Here is a 14,414-nt window from a genome sequence, read left to right on the forward strand (position 1 = left end):
CTATAGGATAGAACACAGAGACCCAAATGGAAGTGCTAGAGAAATTACCCAAGGAACTGAAGGGGTCTGCAACCCTATAGGTGGAACAACAATATGTAATCAGTACCCCCAGAGCTCATGTCTCTAGCTGCATATATAGCAGAAGATGGCCTAGTCAGCCATCGTTGGGTAGAGAGGCCCCTTGGTCTTGCAAACTTTATATGCCCCATACAGGGGAACTCCAGGGCCAAGAAGTGGGAGTGGGTGGGCAGGGGAGCAGGGTGGGAAGCAGGGTGGGGGGAGGGTATAAGGGACATTCGGGATAGCATTTGAAATGTAAATGAAGAAAATATCTAATAAAATAATTTAAAAAAAAGAAATTTGCCAAAAATCTTTTCATAGAAAGTAAATAAAACTATGCATAATCATGAAGATTATAATATAGAAAAATTCTGAAATTAAAAATATAAAATGATTGCTTATCAAACATGAAATTATTATGTAAGCATACATACATAAGTATACATATACATATATGTATACACATATACATATATATATATTCATATGATGCCTATAAAGTTAAGAGAAAGAAATAGGAAAAATACTATGACATTGAAACTAAGAGAAAAAACTATGTACTTGTAGAAAGACTAAATAGCAATTTATCATGTAAAAATATTTGTATTAGTCTTGTAAAATTAGTGTTGTATTTTCAAATGTGAATGTTTCAGTCATAAAAACAGTGGTGCTAACACAGACAGTGTGACTTTTAGTGGGTTTTAGTTACTCGAAAAAGAATGGTAACTACTCCAGCATTTAGAATTTACCCCCTAAGTGCCATTAGGTACACCTTAGGGGTTGATGTGTATACCACTGGACTCTATCTTCAGAGGCTTCAAAATTACAGATCTATGGTGGAGTCCAGGGAGGGACAGTCTTTAGAAACAATTCAAGTTTTCCTCAATCTACAATACTACTGTTTGGTTGTAATCTTTAACATATCAGGCATTCTCTCTAATTAATGATCCTTTCTTTTTATTTCCATCTTTCAACTTTATTCTTCAGCCTGGAGTGGAGTGGATTCATAAACTTCTCTGAAGGACAACTGAGTCCTAGGTTTCACAGAACGGCCTTATGGAAGCAAACTCCTTTCAAACCAGCCTCCCTGCTTCTGTGGAACTATAATAAAGCAGCCTCCCTGCTTCTGTGGAACTATAATAAAGACCAGCATCCAAATATCAAAAGCTGTGAGTTAGTGTGTGTGTGTGTGTCAGTGTGTGTTAGTGTGTGTTTGTGTATGGATATATTTGTGAGTGTATTTGTATGTGTGTATCATGATTTTTTCACTATTAATTAATTTATTTATTCATCTTACATTCTGATCGCTGACCTAACCTGTCCTAGTCCCCTGCTCACAGACTCCTTCCTCCCATCCCTCCACTCTAGCACACCATGTCTCTACAAGGTTAGGGGCACCCTTTCCCACAGAGGCCAGAAAAGGCAACACAGTTGGGCAACAGATTCCACAGATAGGCAACAGCTTTAGGGAAAGTCCCTGCTCTGCTTGTTGGAGGACCCACATGAACAATGAGGTGCACATCTGCTACATGTGTGCCTGGGGCCTCAGACTAGCCCCTGTATCCTCTTTGGTTGATGGGTCAGTCTCTGAGAGCTCCAAGGATCCAGGTGAGTTGACTCTGTTGATCTTCCTGTGTTGTTACTATCACTTTCATGTGCTCAGTCCTCACTCTAACTCTTCCACATGAGTACCCAAGCTCCATCTACTGTCTGGCTGTGGGTCTCTGCATCTCTCTGAGTCAGATGCTGGGTAGACCCTCTTAGAGGACAGCCATTCTAAAATTCTGTCTGAAAAAATAGCAGAATATCATTAATAGAGTCAGGGATTTGTGCTTGCTCATGGGATACGTCACTAGTTGGGCCAGTTATTGCTTGGCCATTCCCTCAGTCTCCGCTCTGTTCCCCATCCCTGCATTTCTTATAGACAGGATACATTTTGGATTGAATGTTCTGTGGGTAAGTTTGTGCCCCTAGTGCTTCAGTGGGGTTTCTGCCTGGCTATAGGAGGTGGTCTTTTCAGAGCCTATATCCCCAATGTTATGAATAACAGTCACACTCATTGATTCTTGGGCACTTCCCCTATCATAGATCTCTGGCACATTCTTGAGATGACCCCCCCAGCTCCCCACCCATGTCAGTTGCATATTTGCATTTCTTCTCATGGTCATCTGGCCATTCTCATGTCCCTCCTCACACCTGATGCTGGAAACCCCCATTCCCATCCCTGTTGGGGCCCAGAAGCCCCTGGAATCTTGTCCCAGGGCCATTATCTAACACTCTTATGCTTTTTCCACTATTTCACTTCTGTTCTATAATTGACGGGGCATTTTACAATGAGGGTATTCCTTTCCTTTTACAATGAGGGCACTCCTTTCTGAACCTTTTTACAATGGGGACATTCCTTTGACCTTAATGTATTACCTAGCACCACTGGTTTGGTCTATATACCTGAGAAAATTCCATTTGCGATTTTCAGCTTTAAAAAGACCCCCATTTTCCTTGAATAAACAAGGCTTGAACAGAATTTTTGTCTTGCCTCCTTCCTTCGAGTTTTCTGAACCCTGTTGTTTAGGTCCTGCAGCCTGTGGCACTTCCCCAATTACCTCTCCCTCCCCCTTGCTCCATCTGCCTCCTATGGCTATTTTATTCCCCCTTCTAAGTGAGATTCAGCCATCCTTGATTGGGCCTTCCTTCTTGTTTACCTTCTTTGGATCTGTGGAGTGTAGCATGGAGATTCTGTATTTTATGGCTAATATCCACTTATAAATGAATACTATGCATGTCCTTTGGGGTCTGGATAACCTCACTCAGGTTAATATTCTCAAGTTCCAACCATTTTCCTGCAAAATTCTTCTTTGTTTTTAGTAGTTGAATAGTATTCCATTGTATAGATGTACCATATTTTATCCATTCTTCAGTTGAGGGACATCTAGGCTGTTTCTAGTTTCTGGCTATTACAAATAAAGTTGATATGAACATAGTACTATAGTGGGGCATCTTTTGAATATATGTCTAAGAGTGGTGTAGATGTGTATTGAGGTAGAACTATTCCCAGTTTTCTGAGGAACCACCAAACTGATTTCCACAAGTACAAGTTTACACTCGCACCAGCAATGGAGGCATATTCCCCTTGCTTCACATTCTCACTAGCATGTGCTATTTCTTCAGTTTTTAATCTTAGTTATTCTGACCAGTGTAAGATAGAACCTCTGATTACTTTTGATTTTCATTTCCCTCATGACATGGACTTTGAACATGTATTTAAGTGCTTCTAGGCCATACAAGATTCCTCTGTAGAGAATTCTGTGTTTAAATCTGTATACCATTTTTTAATTGGGTTATTTCAGTTGTTGATGTCTAAGTTCTTGAGTTCTTTATAAATTTTGGATATTAGCATTCTGTCAGATGTAGCATTGGTAAAGATCTTTTCCCAATTTGTAGGCTGACATGTTGTCTGGTTGACAGTATCCTTTGCCTTACATAAGCCTTGCAGCTTCATGAGGTACCATTTATCAATCTCGTTGGTCTTAGAGCCTCAGCCATTGGTATTCTGCTCAGGAAGTTATCTCTTGTAACAATGAGTTCAAGCCTATTTCCAACTCTCTTTTTAAATAGATTTAGCATATCTGGTTCTAGGTTGAGGTCTTTAATCCACTTGGACTTCAGTTTTGTGCAGGATGATAAATACAAGTCCATTTGAGTTCTTTTACATGCAAACATCCAGTTAAAACAGCACCATTTGTTGAAGATACTTTTTTTTTCCATTGTACAATTTCGGCTTCTTATAAAATAGCAAATGCTCATAAGTGTGTGGGTTTATTTCTGGTAGGCAATTCATTTCCATTGATCAACCTATCTATGCTTTGTCAATGCTATTGCTTTGTAATACAACTTGAGATCACAGATGCTGATTCCTTCAGAAGATTTTTATTGTTCAGGATTGCTTTAGTTATGCTGGATTTTTTTTGTTTTTCCATATGAAGTTGAGAATTGCTCTTTTAAGGGCTGTAAAAAAAAGAACTTGAATATTAATGGGAATTGCATTGAATCTACAGATTGCTTTTGGTAAGAATACCACGTTCACTATGTTAATCCTACCAGTCCATGAGCATGGGAGATCTTTCCATCTTCTGAGATCTTCTTCAATTTCTTTCTTCAGAGACTTGAAGTTCTTGTCATACAAATCTTTCACTTCCTTAGAATAACACCAAGGTATTTTATCTTATTTTTAGCTATTCTGAAGGGTGTCATTTCCCTAATTTCTTTCTCAGCCGGTTTATCATTTGTATAATGGAGAGTTACTGCTTTCTTTGAGTTAATTTTTATCCAGCCACTTTGCTGAAGTTGTTTATCATCTATAGGAGTTCTCTGGTAGAATTTTTGGTTAATGTTATCATATTGTCTATGAATAGTGATACTTTGACTTCTTCCTTTCCAATTTTTATTTTGTTAATACCTTTTATTATCTTTTTGCTTTAGCTAGAACTTCAGATATTATATGGAATAAGTAGGGAGAGAGTGGGAAACCTTATTTTCTATCTGATCTTAATGGAATAGTTTTAAGTGTCTCTCCATTTAAATTGATGTTTGGTATTGTCTTGTTGTATATTACTATTATTGTTTAGATATGTGCCTTGTATCCCTGATCTTTTCAAGACTGTTAATATAAATGAGTGTTGGCTATTGCTTATGCCAGAAAGATTTTGCTGAAAGGACTCTGACATAGCTGTCTCTTATGAGGCTATGCCAATGCCTGGCAAATACAGAAGTGGATGTTCAAAGTCATCTATAGGATGGCGCACAGGGCCCCTAATGAAGGAGCTAGAGAAAGTACCCAAGGAGCTAAAGGGGCCTGCAGCCATATAGGAGGAACAACAATATGAACTAACCAGTACCCACCCCACCCCCCAGAGCTGTGTCTCTAGTTGCATATGTAGCAGAGGATGGCCTAGTCGGCCATCAATGGGAAGAGAGGCCCTTGGTCTTGCGAAGATCATATGCCCCAGTACCAGGGAATGCCAGGTTCAGGAAGCAGGAGGGGGTGGGTTGGGGAGCAGGGTGGGGGGGGTATTGTGGGCTTTGTGGATAGCATTTGAAATGTAAGTGAATAAAATATCTAATAAAAATGTCTTAAAATTAAAATTAAAAGTTAATTTAAAAAAGTAAATGAGGGCTGGTGAGATGGCTCAGTGGGTAAGAGCACCCGATTGCTCTTCCAAAGGTCCAGAGTTCAAATCCCAGCAACCACATGGTGGCTCACAACCATCCGTAACAAGATCTGATGCCCTCTTCTGGAGTGTCTGANCATGGTGGCTCACAACCATCCGTAACAAGATCTGATGCCCTCTTCTGGAGTGTCTGAAGACAGCTACAGTGTACTTACATATAGTAAATGAATAAATCTTTAAAAAAAAAAAAAAAAAAAGTAAATGAGTGTTGGGTTTCTAAGAGGTTTTTTAAGCATCTAGTGAGATGATCATCTGATTTTTTTTCTTTCAACTTGTTTATATGGTGGATTACTTGGATGGATTTTCATATGTTGAATCATTCTGGCATCCTTGGGGTTGAAGCCTAATTGATCCTCTTGAATGATGTTTTTGATGTTCTCTTGGATTTGGTTTGCAAGAATTTTATTGATTATTTTTGCATCTATGTTCTTAAGGGAAATTGGTCTGAAATTCTCTTTCTTGAGTCTTTGTGTGATTTAGTTATCAGGGTGACTGTGACATCATAGAATGAATTTGGCAGTGTTTCTTCTGTTTCTATTTTGTGGAGTAATTTGAGGGAAAAAAAATGGTATTAGTTCTTTAAAAGTCTGGTAGAATTCTACACTAAAACCATCTAACCCTGGGAATTTTCTGCTTTGGAGACTTTATATAACTGCTTTTCTTCCTTAAGGATTATAGGGCTAGTTAGATAGTTTACTTGACATTTGTTTTGGTAATTGGTATCTGTTTAGAAAATCATCTATTTCATTTAGATTTTTCAATTTTGTGGAGTACAGGCTTTTGAAATAAGGCCTAATGAGTTTTCTAATTTATTCAGTATCTGTTGTTATATCCCCCTTTTTATTTTCTGATTTTGATAATTTGAATACTGACTCTGTGCCTCTTAGTTTGGCTAAGGTTTTGTCTACCTTGTTGATTTTTCTCAAAGGACCACCTCTCAGATTTGTTGATTCTTTATATTGTTCTCTTTGTTTCTAACTGATTGTTTTCTGTACTGATATTGACTATTTTAAGACATTTACTCTTCTTGGGTGTATTTTCTTCTATTTCTTGTAGAGCTTTCAAGTATGCTATTAAGTTGCCATATGAGATTTCTCTATTTTTTTATGAAGGTAATTAGTGTGATGAACTTTCCCGTTAGCACTGCTTTCATTGTATCCCATAAGTTTGGGTATGCTCTACTTTCTTTTTCATTGAATTCTAGAAAGTCTTTCATTTCTTTCTTTATTTCCTCCCTTACTAAGTGATCATTGAGTAGAGAGTTGTTCAGTTTCTGGGAATATGTGAGCTTTCTGTTGTTTCTATTGTTGAAATAAAGCCTTAATCCATGTTGATCTCATAAGATGCAAGGGGTTATGTCAATCTTTCATCTGTTGAGGCTTGCTTTTTACCAGAATATATAGTCAGTTTTTAAGAGATTTCTGTGAGGTGCTGAGAAAAAGGTATGTTCTTTTGGTTTTGTGTGAAAGGTTCTGTAGATATCTGTTAGATCCATTTGGTTCATAGCATCTTTTACTTTCATTATTCCTCTGTTTAATTTCTGTTTCAGTGACCTGTCCATTGGGGAGAGTGGGGAGTTGAAGTCCCTCACTATTATTTTGTGGGCTTTGATATGTGATTTCTGCTTTAGTAATGTTTCTTTTATGAACTTGGGTGTCCTTGCATTTGGGGCAAAGATGTTCAGAATTGAGATGTCATCTTGGTGGGTTTTTTCCTGTGATGGGTATAAAGTGTCCTTCCCAATCTCTTTTGATAAGTTTTGGTTAAAAGTATATTTGAGTTCATATCTTTGGTCCATTTGTTTGGTATACATTTTTCCAGCTCTTTGTTCTGAGGTAGTGTATCTCTTTGTCACTGAGGTGTGTTTCTTGTATGCAACAAAGTGCTGAATCCTGTTTACATATCCATTCTGTTAACCTGTGCCTTTTTATTGGGAAGATGAATCCATTGATGTTGACACATTTTAAAGACCAATGATTGATATTTCCTGCTACTTTTTGTTGTTGGAGGTGGTATTATGTGTGTGTGAGTGTCTTCTTCTGGGTTTGTTGTGAATTGATTAATTTCTTGTATTTTCATTGGTGTAGTAACCCTCCTTATGTAAGAGTTTTTTGTTCTAGTTTCTTCTGTAGAGCTGAATTAGTAGAAAGATATTATTTAAATTTGGTTTTGTCATGAAATACCTTGGTTTCTCCATCTATGGTGATTGAATTTTTTGCTGAGTACAATAGTCTGGACTGATATCTGTGATCTCTTTTGGTCTAAAGACATATGTCCAAGATCTTCTGGTTTTAAATTCTGTGTTGAGAAGTGAGGTATAATTCTGATTGGTCTGCCTTTATATGCTATTTCACCTTTTCCTCTTGCATCTTTTAATATCCTTTCTTTATTCTGTACATTTAGTGTTTTAATTATTATGAGGATTTTCTTTTCTAATCCAATCTATTTGGTATGCTGTGTGCTTCTTATACATTTATAGACATCTCTTTCTTTAGGTTAGAGATGTTTTCTTCTAGGATTTTGGTGAAGACACTTTCTAGGCCTTTAAACTGGTAATATTCTCCCTTCTGTATTCCTATTATTCTTATGTTTGGTCTTTCATACTGCCCCAAATTTTCTGCATGTTTTGCATTAGAAACTTGTTAGATTTGGCATTTTCTTTGACCAATGTATCAATTTCTTCTATTGTATTGTCAACACCTGAGATTCTTTTCTCTGTGTCCTATTTTCTGTTTGTGATGGTTGTGTCTGTAGTTTCTATTTTCTTTCCTAGCTTTTCCATCTCTACACTTGCCTCTGTGTTTTCCTTATTGCTTCTCTTTCTACTTTTAGGTCTTGAGCAATTTTATTCATTTCCTTCACTTGTTTGTTGTATTTTCCTGTATTTCTTTAAGGGATTCATTCATTTCCTCTTTAAAAATGTCTATCGTCTTCATAAGGTGAGATTTAAGGTCACAGTCTTGCTCTTCAAGTGTGTAAGAATATCCAGGGCTTGCTGTAGTAGAAGAACTGGGTTCTGATGTTGCCATATTTCACTGGTTTTTTGTTGAGTGTGTTCTTGTACTGTCCCTTAGGCACCTGTTTGTCTTTGGTGTTGGCTGTCCTGGTAGTCTTTGGGAGTAGCAGGCATCTGAGACTGCTTGTCCCAGGTGGCAACAGGCCTACCCAAAGGCAGGCAGAGCTGTGGGCTGGGAAGTGACATGTCCATGTGCAATTGCCGGGATGATTTATAGAGATATGTTCTCCATTTGTCAAATGCTTGAACTACTCAGACCAAAATGATGTGATATTTTACTCCATTCACTGAATCTACATTCTGATACAAAATCTCTGTTTGTATGAAAATGAAGCAATCTGACGGATGACCTTGCCACATTTTTGTATTCCTATTACACTTAACATATGGAAAATAAAACAGAAAAAAAATATGTCAGATCCTTCTGCATTATGAAAAAGGAGGAAGAATCTAGGATCCTGCTATCATCTCAATGAAACTATAGTAAGCAAAAGGCTTCCCACTAGGTTCCAAACTTAAAAGTTTGTACTACTTTCCAATAGTGCCAAGCTATAGATGAATCTTTAATATGTGTGCTTTTTAGGAACACTGAACATTCAAACTATAGTTTGGTCCCAAAATTCTTATGTGCTTCTTAAAATACAAAATATTTTCAGTTACTTTTCAAAACTGTCTGTAGATTTATTCCAGTAGTGCTCAAAAGTCCAAGTATAAATTCTCTACTGAGACTCAAGACAAACTCTTAGCTGGCATAACCTGAACAAAATAAAAAGCAAAGTTCAGTGCTTCCATGATAAAATGACACCAGATAAAAATTCTAATTCCAAATCTTGTCACAAGAAAAGGGCAAAACCTGTTTAGAAAGCAATATATAAATCAATCATGAAAACATTAAATCATAATGCTCCATGTTCAACATGCAAGAAATACTAGAACAAGAAGTAGGCTGAAAAGAATTTGGATAGACCTGTGTCTTAAGTGTCTTATACTTGATGCCTGAACTTTTTCTCAGTGGGCATTCCGTATTCTTAGCATCTCCAAATTGTTTTCACTCACAGAACTTCACGCATCATGGTATCAGAGATGTTTGCTTGGAGGGTAGTCTGATTGATGAGGAAAGGAAATAGAAATTGGTCAGATAGGGCAGGTTCTCGAAAGCTGCAATTCTTAAGATGTCCTTTCTGGAAGTTCTGACTGCTATTTTCTTGTTATATATCCACCTAATTGAGTGGCTCTGCCTATAGTCTACAGCTGGCATATGACTGAAATTCAGAGAAGGTTCCTGGACACCTTATGGTTGAACCAACTGAACTGATGAGTTCATCCCAGACTCTGTGCCTTGCTCCACTTTCTGTATGAATTTTTCAAAGTTGTTCAGTGTTTTTGTTACTCTCCATTGCTCCTTGTCTACCCAGCTTTTCCATCCCCACCATATTTAACCTCCTTTGCCTCATTATCATCCTTTCTTTATTATACTACCTGTATTTCATGTCTTTTCCATTGAAATCCTCCATCATGACACCTTACTAGTTTTCTAACTTCTGTGAAAACTCCAATTTAAATATGCATATGTATGGTTTTAAAGCTAGTTTCCTTCATTACATATAACCATCTGGTATTTGTACTTCTGGGTCTTGGTTACCCCATTCAGGAATTATTACCAGTTCTATCTGTTTACCTACAAATTTCATAATTTTTTTGCATCTGAAAAAAAACAGTGTTTATATACTACATATTTATCACTTGGTGAACATCTAGGCTGATTCTATTTCCTAGCCCCTATGAATATAGTTTATACAAACATGAATGCACAAGTGCCTCCATAGTAGAATATGAATTCCTGAGGAGTATATGATTGAGCATATAATAGATTTGTTTCTAGTTTTGGAGGAAACTCTACGTTGAAGTGTTCAGAGTCTGGGAACTTTGGGCTACAGGAAATGGGAAGGTGCTGCTTATGAGACACATATATAGCTCAGTGCAGATTCTCAGGTGGAAAGAACTTGATCTCACCTTAATTCTAATCTTGAGATCAGTCTGCTCTCATTGATAGAGAGCAGTTTAGTGACTGTGGTCCTAGCTTGAGTGCTGCAAGCCCTCAAAGGAGCAGCAGCTAGAAGCTGGCAACCATATACACTTCTTATAGTAGTATCTCATTCAAAATAGGTCCTGAACAGCAAAGTATGACTGTCATGGAACATATCCATTTCTATATACATGTCGACTCCAGGGTTATTCTCCTCAGAATAAACTGAAACAAAAAATACAGGAGTGAAATAAAGTCAAGCATCACTGTAGTTTGGTATACTTCATCGTAGAGTGTCCTTTCACATTCAGTAGTTGCTAGTGGTGTATAGTCTCATTTCTTCCTTAATGGAACCAATGTGTTCAAAATAAACCTAATTGTCAGACTAACAACAGAAGGTGAGGTAGGGAAACTTCTTAAACAACATCAGTTAATGTATAGGACATGAAACTCATGCAGGGTGTCTTAGTCAGGGTTTCTATTCCTGCACAAACATCATGACCAAGAAGCAAGTTGGGGAGGAAAGGGTTTATTCGGCTTACATTTCCATACTGCTGTTGATCACCAAAGGATGCAGGACTTGAACTCAAGCAGGTCAGAAAGCAGGAGCTGATGCAGAAGCCATGGAGGGATGTTCTTTACTGGCTTGCTTCCCCTGGCTTGCTCAACCTGCTTTCTTATAGAATCCAAGACTACCAGCCCAGAGATGGCACCACCCACAAGGGGCCTCTCCCCCTTGGTCACTAATTGAGAAAATGCCCCACAGCTGGATCTTGTGGGGGAATTTCCCCAACTAAAGCTCCTTTCTCTGTGATAACTCCAGCTGTGTCAAGTTGACACAAAATTAGCCAGTACACAGGGTCTTCCTATGTGAGAGAAATGTTGGCTTTCACTGAGTGATGGGTCAACTCTGTCTGTACTTTTCTATCACTTCCCTGGTTCTAAAGGCTCAGAAATGCCATGCTATTCAACAGTAGACAGCATCATCAGTTCTTTTAGGCCCCCGAGCTTTTCCAACCAGGACTCTGAACTTAGAACAAGGCATTTTCTTTGGCCAAGGATTATGTCTTCAGATTTCTATTTCTGTGTGAATTACTGTTTTCTCCTTATCTGAGTCAGTTATATACTGCAAAATATAATAGCTTCCTTTTAAGCTATTATGGAAGGTCTTTAACTATGACAATTAGCATTTAGCTGAATATTAACTACCTTCTACTAAATGGGAAAACAAATATGTGAAAAACAGACAGTACCATTGTCTTTGTTTACTATCCCACAAGTATTTTAAATCTCTGAATAATTACATTGGCAAGACAATTTCCAAAAGTGAATGTTTTAGCATCCAGACCATAAACACATGTCAATATTAGGATAAATTGCTCCAGCATCAAAAAATGTCCATGTTATCTGTTTTCCTCAAACCACATCCGATAAAATTGTCATCACCATTATCTGTTACTTACTACAAATATTATCATTTATTGATTCAGGTATTCTGGGGAGCATATATCATGTTACATTCAAAGTAGAAGATATTTATTAAAAGAAATATTTATAAAGTATAAAGATAGCAAACAAAGTGAGTGCTTTCAAACAATGCAGAACCTATGGAAAGAAAATGAATAAAAGAATTCAACAGAAAGACCCTCTACTGGCCAATATCCAGTCCCCAAAACTGAACATTTATGGAGTTCCTTACAGGGCTGGAGTGAGCCAGCAGCATTACTGAATGACCCAGCTAAGTAATTAACTAAGAGCTACCCTTGGAGATCATGATCTCACCATGAACACTGTGATGGATTCCATAGGTATATGAGCCAGAAAATGCGACTCAACTGCTTATCCTGCTACTTTATAATTCAGAAACATGATGGTTATTAAGATGATTTTGTTGGCCTAAAATCTACTTCAGATTTTTTAATGAAATTTACCAAATTACTTTACTAATATACATGTGCATTTTCCAGAAAGCTTATAAGTCCCTCAGGATTTTGAAAGCAGTTAAAACAGGAAGCAATCTCTATCAAGAAATAACAAAGTGTTGGGCTAGAGTGAAACAGGCAATGTGCTTTAGGCACAAAATTTAATGAGGCACTTTTTCTCCTGTTTATAGAAATGCTCAGTGTCTGGGGTTATGTCAATATAATAGCTGATTACATATGCCTAGGGCACAAACTTCCACAAAAGAAGACCAAAATCGGGGGAGGGACACCCCTGCTCTTCCGCAAGTGTATTTGATAGAGTATGCAAGAGTGCAGTGTGCATGTAAAAGAGAAATGAAGTGTGGAATACATGCTGGACTTATAAATAAAACAGGTGATTAATTATACAATCTTTCATCATTTCTCCTTATTTAAGATCAAAAGTGAGAAAAGACTACATCGTGGTGAGCGGGTAAATAGGAGATGCACAGATCTTCATGAGCCGTTATGACACCTGAAGTAGTTTCTGCTAGAGAACACTGAAGCCCTCACATATCCTGGGGTTATATTGAGAGAGTTTGGAAATCCAGGTTGCTGCATTCCCTAAAGAGGAATCTCGGTTTATGTTGTGCTAACTCTCACTTAAGCTCCTATGCCACAGTGCCACCATAAAATATGTTCACCTCTTTTTTTTTTTTTTTTTTAAGTAGCTAAGTAACTGCCACTAAGAACTGAATATATAGAGCCTTGAAAACCAACTGCATGGCCCTGGTACAAAACCCTTATCCCTCACAGTCTATCCTGAGAAATGAAGCATGCTAATAATCAAGTAAGTAGATGGGCAAGTTGTATTTTCTAACATCAGTGAAAACCAAAAATAAATGAGGCAGGTCACAGTAACTAGTTTTACAAACCCCACTCAGACCTTCATAATACTCGGAAACTGCTAAGTGGCACAGCATGAAAAGGTAGGCATCCATCCATTGGTGCCCAAAGGCATCTTTGCCACATTTGGACATCACTGGCTATTGTACCCAAGTCTATACATACTCATGTCCTTGTGAAACCTTCACTGATAGAAGCTCTGTTCCCACTAAGGGTCACAGTACAAAATATAGACCTCAAAAGAAATGGTCCTGTTCCAGCACTGTCCACATAATCAAATAATCACTTAATTTAACTGCTAAACCAAATAGAAGTCACCTATATGGATCCATCAGAAAACACAAAGCCCTAACAATCCAAAAAAAAAAATGGAACAATATGGCCCACCTCACCTGATGCCAAGTATGCTAAGCTCAGAGCATCATGTGAATTTAGACCATCTAAAAGAATAACAATAGTGGTTAAAAGAGTCACAGGAAAAAGTTAGCTTTCTCCAATGGAGTCTCACTGGATGTATTAACCACACTTAAGGACATGCCTCATATCCAGCAGTACATGCACAACAAGAAAATCACATCAATTGTATTTTTGCAGATATTTGCTCATATTGCTGTATTTCAGAACTTTTGTTCTATTTGGTTTATCCATATATATTATATTTTACAATTTTGTGCTTTTATGTGTTTTATTTGCAGGTATGTCTTATTTTTTCTTCATTTTAAAATTCTTCTTTGTTTGGGGTTTTTATTTACCTCTTTGTTTCATAAGTGGAGGGGGAAATGGTGTGTATTTAGATGAATGAGAAGTTAGGATTTGACATGCAACTGGGGAGAGAAAACCATCATCATAATGTGTAAAAAAGATGATTTTTTAAATTACATTTAAAAATAAAACAAGAGAGTAAGAGCAAAGCAGTAGATAAACCCTTGCATTAATTTTCCCTCCCTGCTTGATCACCAACTCCAGCATACATCACAGCACTCTCTGCTAATGCTGAGAAAATTAGTTCAGGAATAAAACCTTTTTTCAGTACAATAAAATGAAAAAAAGTGAAGTAGGAAAGACAGAATTATTTATGTCATCTGTGGTGCTTTGAATATGCTTGACCCATGGGAAGTGGCACTATTAGGAGATGTGGCCTTGTTAGAAGAAATGTATCACTGTGGGGACAGGCTTTGAAGACCTATGCTCAGGCTCTGCCCAGGTGCAGAAGAGGCCTCTTCCTGGCTGCCTTCAAATGCCAGTCTCTCCTGTATGCCTTTGGCTTAAGCTTGAGA

General features: G+C 37.6%; 1 protein-coding gene across 1 annotated transcript in view; it reads left to right on the top strand.

Moving 5' to 3' along the window:
* Cylc1 (cylicin 1) overlaps positions 1-1,080 on the top strand; it is a 25,371-nt gene extending 24,291 nt beyond the window's left edge. Inside the window, exon 6 of the mRNA XM_021188856.2 lies at positions 1,048-1,080. Within this exon, the coding sequence (XP_021044515.2) occupies positions 1,048-1,080 (33 nt within the window). The remainder of the gene's footprint in view (positions 1-1,047) is intronic.
* The last annotated feature ends 13,334 nt before the right edge of the window (positions 1,081-14,414 follow it).

This window comes from Mus pahari, chromosome X (genome assembly GCF_900095145.1).
Source record: "Mus pahari chromosome X, PAHARI_EIJ_v1.1, whole genome shotgun sequence".
NCBI lineage: Eukaryota > Metazoa > Chordata > Mammalia > Rodentia > Muridae > Mus > Mus pahari.